Raw genomic sequence first — 12033 nt, 5'->3', positions numbered from 1 at the left:
GCCAGGCTGTGGAAGGTCACGCCCCTTCCCGCCCACACCGCTGGTTTAGCAGGGAGCGGGCGCTTAGCAACGCTGTCAATCAAACCTGTTGCTAACGCTAATGCTAACGCTAACAGGAGCGAAAGTCGACACAAACACAGATTCAGACAAATCCAAACAAACACAAGCTTCATTCAGTAGTTTATTTTTTCTTACAGTGGAGATTTTCGACTCAATTTTGTCAAACGATGCAGATGTTTGTGTCGTAAATGTGCGTCTGTAAGTTCCTCGTCTGAGTTCCCCGTGTGCGTCGCCCGTGTGCGTCGCTCGTGTGCTCGCCCGTGTGCGTCGCCCGTGTGCGTCGCCCGTGTGCGTCGCCCGTGTGCGTCGCCCGTGTGCGTCGCCCGTGTGCGTCGCCCGTGTGCGTCGCTCGTGTGCGTCGCCCGTGTGCGTCGCCCGTGTGCGTCCGCCTTGTGGTCAAACACCAGAACTAACATCTAAACATTGTATTGAAACTGTAAACACGAGTCAGTCTGGAGCATAAAGACGATTATAAACATGTGAGGATCACGATTATTAAAAAATGTCACGAACGATTGATTGACCTTTTTATCGTGATTAATGATATTATCGTATATCATCCCATCCTTACTCTCCCTTCATCCTCCTGTTCTCTCTCTCCATCCACAGGTGTAACGGTTCTCCAGAGGACCCTTTGTGTACTTTCTCCTCTCCTCATCCCTCTGTTCTCTCCTCCTCTCATCCCTCTGTTCTCTCGTCCTCTCATCCCTCTATTCTCTCCTCCTCTCATCCCTCTGTTCTCTCGTCCTCTCATCCCTCTGTTCTCTCGTCCTCTCATCCCTCTGTTCTCTCGTCCTCTCATCCCTCTATTCTCTCCTCCTCTCATCCCTCTGTTCTCTCCTCCTCTCATCCCTCTGTTTTCTCCTCCTCTCATCCCTCTGTTCTCTCGTCTGCAGGCGTGGCGGTTCTCCAGAGGATCCTTCATGTTCTCTCCTCCTCTCATCCCTCTGTTCTCTCGTCCTCTCATCCCTCTGTTCTCTCATCCTCTCATCCCTCTGTTCTCTCGTCCTCTCATCCCTCTGTTCTCTCCTCCTCTCATCCCTCTGTTCTCTCGTCCTCTCATCCCTCTGTTCTCTCGTCCTCTCATCCCTCTGTTCTCTCATCCTCTCATCCCTCTGTTCTCTCGTCCTCTCATCCCTCTGTTCTCTCCTCCTCTCATCCCTCTGTTCTCTCATCCTCCCATCCCTCTGTTCTCTCGTCCTCTCATCCCTCTGTTCTCTCGTCCTCTCATCCCTCTGTTCTCTCGTCTGCAGGCGTGGCGGTTCTCCAGAGGATCCTTCATGTTCTCTCCTCCTCTCATCCCTCTGTTCTCTCGTCCTCTCATCCCTCTGTTCTCTCGTCCTCTCATCCCTCTATTCTCTCATCCTCTCATCCCTCTGTTCTCTCGTCCTCTCATCCCTCTGTTCTCCTCTCATCCCTCTGTTCTCTCGTCCTCTCATCCCTCTGTTCTCTCATCCTCTCATCCCTCTGTTCTCTCGTCCTCTCATCCCTCTGTTCTCCTCTCATCCCTCTGTTCTCTCGTCCTCTCATCCCTCTGTTCTCTCCTCCTCTCATCCCTCTGTTCTCTCGTCCTCTCATCCCTCTGTTCTCTCGTCCTCTCATCCCTCTGTTCTCTCGTCCTCTCATCCCTCTGTTCTCTCCTCCTCTCATCCCTCTGTTCTCTCGTCCTCTCATCCCTCTATTCTCTCCTCCTCTCATCCCTCTATTCTCTCCTCCTCTCATCCCTCTATTCTCTCCTCCTCTCATCCCTCTGTTCTCTCGTCCTCTCATCCCTCTGTTCTCTCGTCTTCTCATCCCTCTGTTCTCTCGTCCTCTCATCCCTCTGTTCTCTCGTCCTCTCATCCCTCTGTTCTCTCGTCCTCTCATCCCTCTGTTCTCTCGTCTTCTCATCCCTCTGTTCTCTCCTCCTCTCATCCTTCTGTTCTCTCCTCCTCTCATCCCTCTGTTCTCTCGTCCTCTCATCCCTCTGTTCTCTCGTCCTCTCATCCCTCTGTTCTCTCGTCCTCTCATCCCTCTGTTCTCTCATCCTCTCATCCCTCTGTTCTCTCGTCCTCTCATCCCTCTGTTCTCTCGTCCTCTCATCCCTCTGTTCTCTCGTCCTCTCATCCCTCTATTCTCTCGTCCTCTCATCCCTCTGTTCTCTCCTCCTCTCATCCCTCTGTTCTCTCATCCTCTCATCCCTCTGTTCTCTCCTCCTCTCATCCCTCTGTTCTCTCGTCCTCTCATCCCTCTGTTCTCTCGTCCTCTCATCCCTCTGTTCTCTCGTCCTCTCATCCCTCTGTTCTCTCGTCCTCTCATCCCTCTGTTCTCTCGTCCTCTCATCCCTCTGTTCTCTCGTCCTCTCATCCCTCTGTTCTCTCGTCCTCTCATCCCTCTGTTCTCTCGTCCTCTCATCCCTCTGTTCTCTCGTCCTCTCATCCCTCTGTTCTCTCGTCCTCTCATCCCTCTGTTCTCTCGTCCTCTCATCCCTCTGTTCTCCTCTCATCCCTCTGTTCTCTCGTCTGCAGGCGTGGCGGTTCTCCAGAGGATCCTTCATGTTCTCTCCTCCTCTCATCCCTCTGTTCTCTCCTCCTCTCATCCCTCTGTTCTCTCCTCCTCTCATCCCTCTGTTCTCTCGTCTGCAGGCGTGGCGGTTCTCCAGAGGATCCTTCATGTTCTCTCGTCCTCTCATCCCTCTGTTCTCTCCTCCTCTCATCCTTCTGTTCTCTCCTCCTCTCATCCCTCTGTTCTCTCGTCTGCAGGCGTGGCGGTTCTCCAGAGGATCCTTCATGTTCTCTCCTCCTCTCATCCCTCTGTTTTCTCGTCCTCTCATCCCTCTGTTCTCTCGTCCTCTCATCCCTCTGTTCTCTCGTCCTCTCATCCCTCTGTTCTCTCCTCCTCTCATCCCTCTGTTCTCTCGTCCTCTCATCCCTCTGTTCTCTCGTCCTCTCATCCCTCTGTTCTCTCGTCCTCTCATCCCTCTGTTCTCTCGTCCTCTCATCCCTCTGTTCTCTCGTCCTCTCATCCCTCTGTTCTCTCGTCCTCTCATCCCTCTGTTCTCTCATCCTCTCATCCCTCTGTTCTCTCCTCCTCTCATCCCTCTGTTCTCTCGTCCTCTCATCCCTCTGTTCTCTCGTCCTCTCATCCCTCTGTTCTCTCGTCCTCTCATCCCTCTGTTCTCTCGTCCTCTCATCCCTCTGTTCTCTCCTCCTCTCATCCCTCTGTTCTCTCCTCCTCTCATCCTTCTGTTCTCTCGTCTGCAGGCGTGGCGGTTCTCCAGAGGATCCTGGACACGGCGGCCGAGCTCAGTTGGCAGGTGACCTCAGTGAACGTGGAGACGCTCACGGAGACGGCGTTTCTCAAACTTCTGGCTCATCTCGACTTTAAGAAGGAGTTTCAGATCATCATCGACTGTGAGCTGGACAAGATGAACTACCTCCTCAACCTGGTGACGCAAACACAGAATATTCTCTAAGAAAGATTTTATCATCACCGTGGTGTCGGGAGTCGAGTATCGAGTATCGAGTATCGAGTCTGTGTCTAGGGATAATTCTAACACAGTTTTGTTTTTTGCAATGACTCTTTATTTTGACGGTGTATTTAACCCTGTGTTTGCTGTGTGCTTCAGATGGCGCAGCAGAAGAGGAACCTGAAGAACTACCACTACATCCTGGTCAATCAGGCAAGTCCACAGGCGCACCTGCAGCACGGCCGAGCGCGGCCGAGCGCGCGGCCGAGCGCGCGGCAGAGCCTCCTTCATGGACGCTGTGGACACACTTTGGAGAAAAATACTTGACGCACGTCCAAAGCGTCCATTGCGTTCTGCGAGTGCCTTTGGATGTTTTGTGTCTTCATGAATGATGCAGCCCAGGTTAAGAGAGCGGCTTTAGTGGATTTATTACATAAAACCAGACAATCAGCTCTGCGGCGGCGTGTCTGGGTCCGTGATTAGCCTTTATGCTAGCTGGTGTGCCCAGCATGAAGAAGTTGCTGCTAGTTTGTGGCTGATGTCTGTCTACTTTTTCCGGATAATGACGTCGCTAAATGACTGGAGCGTAGTCTCTGATTGATTTGACGTTGTGCTTCAGCTTTTTCAGCTCAGGTGTCTGACTCTTTGGACACAGAGCGTCTAACACCAGACTCACACCAAGTGCAAACGCACCACAAGTTTTATTTTCTTAATCGATGATACTCGTAGGATTCAGGAGCGTTGCATCATCATTTTGGTACAAATGAAAAACGTGCTGCTCTAGTGTGACGTGCATCTGTCCATAGGGGGCGCTACAGCAGCACTTTGTTGTGATGATGTTTTCACCACAGTTTTCTTGTTTCTTTTATGAAGTGGTTTTAGATGAATATTGTGATTTAAAATGTGTAAATTATAACAGAATGATCCACAGAGATGACTTTTAAATGGGCTTAAAAGGGACAGCAGACTGTGTCCTGAGCTGTTCTCTCTGTTTATTCTCTTATGTAGATGAACAGCAGACTGTGTCCTGAGCTGTTCTCTCTGTTTATTCTCTTATGTAGATGAACAGCAGACTGTGTCCTGAGCTGTTCTCTCTCGTGTTGGTTCTTTCTCTTATGAAGTCTGTTTAGTTTCTCCAGTGTGACTCTCACTCTTCACTGGATGGAGGAGACACATTACTTTGTTTATGCCTTTGGGTTTTGTCTTTTGGGTGAACCAGTTTTTGTCTTAAAGTGTTTGTGGGTTTGAAAAAGACCAGAATCTCATACTGTCTGAAGATTCTCTGAAGTTTTTCAGACACCCGCGGTGTCAGGGATGGTAACGCCTTTCGTTCTGGGTTCAGATTCTCTGTTGTCCTGTTTTTTGTCTCTTAGATCTATTGAAGGCTCATTTTGGATCTCCACAAGTAGAGAGGTCTTTGTCCATGTGTTGTTCCTCCTTCACTTTTCCCTCTGTGTTTGTGTCTCTGTGTTGTAGAGGACGACTGAATTTAGATTTTAATCCAGTCGTCATCCACATATCGAAACCAATGTGTGGGTGGAGGACCTCCGTGTCGCCCACCAGAGGAGCCAGGATGGTCTTCAGATGTTTGGCCTTATTGTCTGTGATGGAGTCAGTGGTGCATACAGTGGGTCTGAGGGGTACTCCTCCTTTGTGGCTTTTAAAGACGCCGTAGATGCAAGAAACGGAGTGACAAGGATAGAGTGTGTAACAGCTGTGCATCAATGACTTCCTCCTTCTCCAGCTTCTGTAATCAGTCTGTGATGTTCTCCTTTCACTCACGTGTAGAGTCTGTCGTACAAGAGGACAGTCTATGTTGGTTTATTACGTTTGCGCCGGTAAAGAAACAGTCTCACTACAGACAGAGTTTGTGCTGCAGTGGCCCAGAGCCATGAGCACCTTAAATACTGTCTGAGGTCCAAGCCTTTCCCCAAGTACAGTTTGTGTTTAGGTCAGTCTGACTGGACATTTGGCCTTCTCAGCTCAGAGAGGGCACATCTTTACACCTGAGAACAGGTCAAGATGATCAAAGAACAGACATGTGAAATAAAAAACAGCCTTCCGTGAGACTCAAGGATCTCACATCTTGCAGTGTGTCTTGGACAATGGAAAAACTGCCCCAGGTCTCGTCTCAGTTCATATGTTGTGGTGTGACGGGGGAGTCACTTTGGCCTTGTAATCAGCGGAGTTCAGGATCACGGTGCTTCGTCCTTCTCAGGTGGCTGTTGATGCTTCGTCCTTCTCCAGAGCAGTGATCTGTCTCTGTGAGATTATTGTTTCTAATGTTTGTGCTGCTGTAATGTCCACTGCAGGGATCTGGTTCAATGTTACAGAGAAGATGTTTGTGTCCCTCAGACGTCCAGGTCTGACCCAGAGTAAGAGCCAAAGTTAAATCTGTCACTGGACAAATCGTTGTAGGAGTGAAGACGTTTGTCTGCTCGTCCAAGCCTCTTCTTCAGTTCTGGTCAGATTCCTGCTGGACACTGGCTTCTCTCTGTCTGAAGGAGGCGCTAATGACACTGAAACGGTTTTTGTTTACAGTTTCTGTTTGTAGAATAAGTTTATCGAGCTACTCTAAGTGTGCACTGTGCCTCATACATACTTATTACATATATATAACATATTTATACAACTCTTTATGGGTGTTCTTCACAACTATTAGCATGCTGGCTAGCTCTGTAATCCTCTTTGTTTCTTTTGTTTTCCTTGAGTCTGAGAATGGAAATAGAGATGGGGAAAGACAAAAATCTCTTCTTTAACTCTCCTCTCAATCCATTTCTTTTCTGTGCCTCAGATCTGACCCTCTCTCTGTTCAAAGCAGTGGTCAGTGTCTTTGAGATGGAAATGAACAGCAGACTGTGTCCTGAGCTGCTCTCTCGAACACCGTCGCGAGATCGTCCAGTTATCTGACTAGAACTGAAGATTGGATGAACAGCCAAACGTTTTCACTCTTAGAACATTTTGTTGAGTTGACAGATTTAACTTTGGCTCTTACAGAAGTTCAGTCCTCTGTCTGGGTGAGCTCATGGTCGGACAGGTGTTTCCTCTTCACCGTTTGGCCCAGTTCATCCTCCTGTCTCTCTGATTCCTGGGGTTATGTTGTTTCTGGAGTTGCGTAACTATTCGTCTCACAGCTGGTGTGTCTGAAAAGCTTCAGAGGATTGTCAGACGAAATAAACTCCGGTCTGTTTCAAACCTACAAACACTTTAAGACAGAAACTGGTTCATCCAAAGGACAAAACCCCAAATACAAACAGAGAAATGTGGTGGATCCAGAAGAGGAGAACTTACACACATGACACAAACAAGGAGGTGACAAATGAGGAGGTGACAAACGAGGAGCTAAATGTGTTTCTCCTTCAGGGTTTCATGGATCTAAACATCACAGAATTTCAAAAACTGGCTCCAAACGTGACGGGATTCCAACTGGTGAACCACAGCGACCCCAACGTGGAGCGAGTCAACCAGGAGTGGGAGGTGTTCGACTCCAAAGACGCCCGAGGGAGGAGAGGGAGGATCAAGGTGAGGAGACGAGGGAGGAGGGAGGAGGGAGGAGAGAGAGGCTCAAGGTGAGGAGACAAGGGAGGAGGAGGAGGAGGAGGAGGAGGAGGAGAGGGAGGCTCAAGGTGAGACGAGGGAGGAGGAGGAGGCTCAAGGTGAGGAGACGAGGGAGGAGGAGGGAGGAGGGAGGATCACGGTGAGGAGACGAGGGAGGAGGAGAGGGAGGCTCAAGGTGAGGAGACGAGGGAGGAGAGGGAGGCTCAAGGTGAGGAGACGAGGGAGGATCAAGGTGAGGAGAGGAGGAGAATTAGAAGGAGGAGAGGAGGGAGGAGAGGGAGGCTCAAGGTGAGGAGACGAGGGAGGAGAGGGAGGCTCAAGGTGAGGAGACGAGGGAGGAGGAGGGAGGAGGGAGGATCACGGTGAGGAGACGAGGGAGGAGGAGAGGGAGGCTCAAGGTGAGGAGACAAGGGAGGAGAGGGAGGATCAAGGTGAGGAGAGGAGGAGAATTAGAAGGAGGAGAGGAGGGAGGAGAGGAGGTGGCTGTGGTAGAGGGGGGTAGGGAGACAGGAGGGAGAGAGAGAGGAAAGGAGGAGAGAGCTACAGAGAGGAGGGAGTGGGAGGAGGAGGAGAGAGAGGAGGATGGAGGTAACCCAGATGCCCTCCCCGTCCCTGTCTAACCCGGATGCCCTCCCTGCAGTACACTGGCGCTCTGACGTACGACGCCGTAGGTGTCATGGCCGCCGCGTTCCAGTATCTTCGCAAACAGCGGATCGACATCTCTCGCCGCGGGAACGCCGGAGAGTGCCTCGCCAACCCGCCGTCGCCGTGGGGACAGGGCATCGACATCCAGAGGGCGCTACAGCAGGTCTGATGATGTCATGATGATGTCATAGTCGCAGATGGGGGCGGGGCTAATGCGTCTCTGTGGAGATTCAGTGTTTTTAAATAAATCTACAAACTTCTGCTCCACAAACTCGACACGTTTAAGTCTCGACACGATTTTTACGTCTTAAAAACATAAAAAACAGAATTAGTTAAAAAAAAAAATATATATATATATATATATATATATATATATATATATATATATATATATATATATATATATATATATATATATATATATATATATATATATATATATATATATATATATCCTCCTTAAGTATCAGAACATCCTCACGACTCACCACGATGAGTTTATAAGAGCAAGAACTTTACACACAACCAGGAAGTGACTGCAAAGACACAGAGGGAGGAGGAGGAGAGGAGGAGAGAGGGACGAGGAGAGAGGGAGGAGAGAGGGAGGAGGAGCGGAGGAGGAGAGAGGGAGGAGGAGAGAGGGAGGAGGAGGAGCGGAGGAGAGAGGAGGAGAGAGGAGGAGGAGGGAGGGAGGAGGAGGAGAGGAGGAGAGAGGGAGGAGGAGCGGAAGAGGAGAGAGGGAGGAGGAGGAGCGGAGGAGGAGGAGCGGAGGAGGAGGAGCGGAGGAGGAGGAGTGGAGGAGGAGAGAGGGAGGAGAGGAGGCCAGAGCTGAGTTTTGTCGTCACGGTAAATCTAATAACAATTAGAATGCTCGTGCGCACTTCCTGATTCTTAAAATAAACCCTTTTTACTTTTTAGCCAAAAAAAAAAAAAAAAAAAAAAAAAAAAAGGACCAAAACAAAATAATGTCTGTGTTTGTTGCTCCAAATTCCACAGACTCGGGACGATATTAAAATTTTAGACTCACGATTATTGTGGACAAAATAATCGCGATTAACGATTTTATCACGATAATTAACCTGTTAACGATCAGGGCCTAATTTACAACTGTACAGCAACGTACACACACTTCTGTACACACACTTCTGTACACACACTTCTGTACACACACTTCTGTACACACACTTCTGTACACACACTTCTGTACACACACACAAACTATCTGCACATCAAATTCATCAACATATTCACACAAAGTTGGTCTCATTCGTTCCGTAAAGGTCCAGAGAATATAATCCAGTCCAGAAATTATGTCCACAAAAGAAGATCCTCCATGTCCAATCTGCTGCAGGAAAGTGAAACCTGTTCCGTCACTTTTTTGCATTTCTTTTGTCGATTTCAAGCATAATAAACAGCACCAACTTTGTTCCTCAGTGCAAAACACACATGTTAGCCTGTGATTGACACCAGTGTTGGCCAATCAGATGGGGGCTGTGAGTTACTGGAGCCCCAGACAGTGAATCAGTGCTACAGATGACTGAAAGAGCCCCACTCTCCCCAATTACATTCCACACATTTAGTGACATTTTCCCCTTACAGCCAATGAGCAGCTGAACACAATGATGTATCACATGACATGGAGCTTGACGAGCGTGAATGAAGTGGATCCAGAAATCTGTGTGTGTGTGCATTTTACGCACTATTGTTTTGTGTTTTAAACACGACAAAACGGACAAAACAAAGGACGTACGCGACCGAGGACACTGTGGATGTTTGTTAAACTAGAGGCATCTCGGACCTGGAGCGGTTCATGGAAAAGAGTGAAGATCCCACAGTGGACTCAGGAGGAAAGGACCTTATGTTTGGATGGACTTTATGCTGTTCTCCATCAGTAAGAGACGTTTATTCTGCTCTTGACTTAGTTGTGGGTCAAATATATTGTGTGTATAAAATGCTATTCCACTAGTGCTAACCTAGTGACAGCAAAGTCGACACAAACAAGTACCATTATGCAAACAAATCCAAACACAAACGATAGTCAGTAGTTTATTTCTGCTGGTGTTTCTTACGATGGAGATTTTCGGCTAAAGTTTGTCAAACGATGCCGGATGGTCGTCTCGTAAATGTACGTGGAAGTTGCTCATGTTTTTCCTCGGAGCTACAACTTTTTTTGGGCAGGCTCAGCCGTCAGAACAGGCACAAACGACAGAGCACCCCCTTGTGGAGAAACACCAGAACTAACATCTAAACATTGTATTGAAACTGCAAACATGAGTCAGTCTGGAGCATAAAGGCGATTATTATCCTGCGCGATGATCATGATTATTAAAAACAGCGATATTATCGTATATCGTCCCCACCACAGACCTGACTCTTATTTGACCTGGAGGAGGGGCTTTTGCTTTTTTCCATGGAAATGTAGTTCCTTTGGCTGTAATATTTTGCAGTATGGCATTAAACTGGTCTGTTTCCATGGAATCATTCTCCTGAAAGATACAGTGTTGCTTTAAAGTCCTTTGCTGAACTTTGACCCAGTTTTATTTTCATGTGGATCGTCCAGAATCACACATTAAACATAAACACCTGTGAACAGCACCTCCTTGTGGTGTTCCAGGTGAACAGCACCTCCTTGTGGTGTTCCAGGTGAACAGCACCTCCTTGTGGTGTTCCAGGTGAACAGCACCTCCTTGTGGTGTTCCAGGTGCAGATGGAGGGTCTGTCGGGGCACATCCAGTTCGACGAGCGTGGGCACAGAACAAACTACAGCCTGAGTGTGATGGAGCTGAGCCACGTGGGGCCCAGGAAGGTGAGGCACTTCTCTAGAGTCTATGGTAAAAACTAGAACAGCCAAAAAAGAACGGATCAGGTGAGTTTGGGTCAGAAGCAGAAAGAACTTATTTACCCTGAGATCTGACCATGAACTGTATATATACATGGACAGAGCTAACCTGCTAGCATAGACGGTTTATATAAATGGATATAAAATGATCATTTTGGTCTTAAATGTTCGTATTAACCCTCTACATGATCCTGGGGTTTTTATTTCACTATTGTGTCTGTAAATCAAGATCTGAACATTAATAACAGACAAATCAGGTCCTTCTGTCCCCGAGGTCGCTCCTGTTAGCGTTAGCAACAGGTTTGATTGACAGTGTTGCTAAGCGCCTGCTCCCTGTTAAACCAGTGGTGTGGACGGGAAGGGGCGTTACCTTCAACAGCCTCGCTCCTGATTGGCTCTCTGGTTACTCTGCTCCACATTAGCCGCTATAACTGCTAGCCTCGATGAGCTTCATTTGGAGGCGGACGCTGTGACGTCACACTCTCTCAGTCACAGTCTGTGGATCGTCAGTGACTATGGCTCCGCCCACAGCGACTCTCAGTCCCATGTGATTGTGTCGTGTTTCAGATCGGCTACTGGGACGCTCAGAAGGGCTACGTGAACACGGCTAACTACCGGTCCGTGGTGGACGACTACTTCTACGGCCTGCCCAACCGCACCTACGTCGTGACCACGATTCTGGTGAGACATGTACCCATGTTTACCCGTGTTTACCCGTGTTTACCTGTGTTTACGCGTGTGCTGCTCAGATGTGCCCACAGAGCAAACCAACAGCTCCGCCTAAAAAAGCAGCAGGTTTAGTAGATTAAAGGCCCATATTACACTGTTTAAAGGCCCATATTACACTGTTTAAAGGCCCATATTACACTGTTTAAAGGCCCATATTACACTGTTTAAAGGGCCCATATTACACTGTTTAAAGGCCCATATTACACTGTTTAAAGGGCCCATATTACACTGTTTAAAGGGCCCATATTACACTGTTTAAAGGGCCCATATTACACTGTTTAAAGGCCCATATTACACTGTTTAAAGGGCCCATGTTACACTGTTTAAAGGCCCATATTACACTGTTTAAAGGCCCATATTACACTGTTTAAAGGCCCATGTTACACTGTTTAAAGGGCCCATATTACACTGTTTTAAGGGCCCATATTACACTGTTTAAAGGGCCCATATTACACTGTTTAAAGGGCCCATATTACACTGTTTAAAGGGCCCATATCACACTGTTTAAAGGCCCATATTACACTGTTTAAAGGGCCATATTACACTGTTTAAAGGGCCCATATTACACTGTTTAAAGGGCCCATATTACACTGTTTAAAGGGCCCATATTACACTGTTTAAAGGCCCATATCACACTGTTTAAAGGCCCATATTACACTGTTTAAAGGCCCATATTACACTGTTTAAAGGGCCATATTACACTGTTTAAAGGCCCATATTACACTGTTTAAAGGGCCCATATTACACTGTTTAA

At 48.1% G+C, this 12033-nt stretch overlaps 1 protein-coding gene across 1 annotated transcript in view; it reads left to right on the top strand.

The window, feature by feature from the left end:
• Positions 1–12033, top strand: part of LOC117381829 (glutamate receptor 1-like) — a 51508-nt gene that overhangs the window by 17607 nt on the left and 21868 nt on the right. Inside the window, exons 4-9 of the mRNA XM_055226626.1 lie at positions 3303–3487; positions 3668–3721; positions 6872–7030; positions 7707–7874; positions 10413–10517; positions 11118–11231. Coding sequence (XP_055082601.1) covers positions 3303–3487; positions 3668–3721; positions 6872–7030; positions 7707–7874; positions 10413–10517; positions 11118–11231 — 785 coding nt within the window. The remainder of the gene's footprint in view (positions 1–3302; positions 3488–3667; positions 3722–6871; positions 7031–7706; positions 7875–10412; positions 10518–11117; positions 11232–12033) is intronic.

This window comes from Periophthalmus magnuspinnatus, chromosome 14 (assembly GCF_009829125.3).
Source record: "Periophthalmus magnuspinnatus isolate fPerMag1 chromosome 14, fPerMag1.2.pri, whole genome shotgun sequence".
NCBI classification, from domain to species: Eukaryota; Metazoa; Chordata; class Actinopteri; order Gobiiformes; family Gobiidae; genus Periophthalmus; species Periophthalmus magnuspinnatus.
This window is presented reverse-complemented; position numbering and strand designations above follow the sequence as displayed.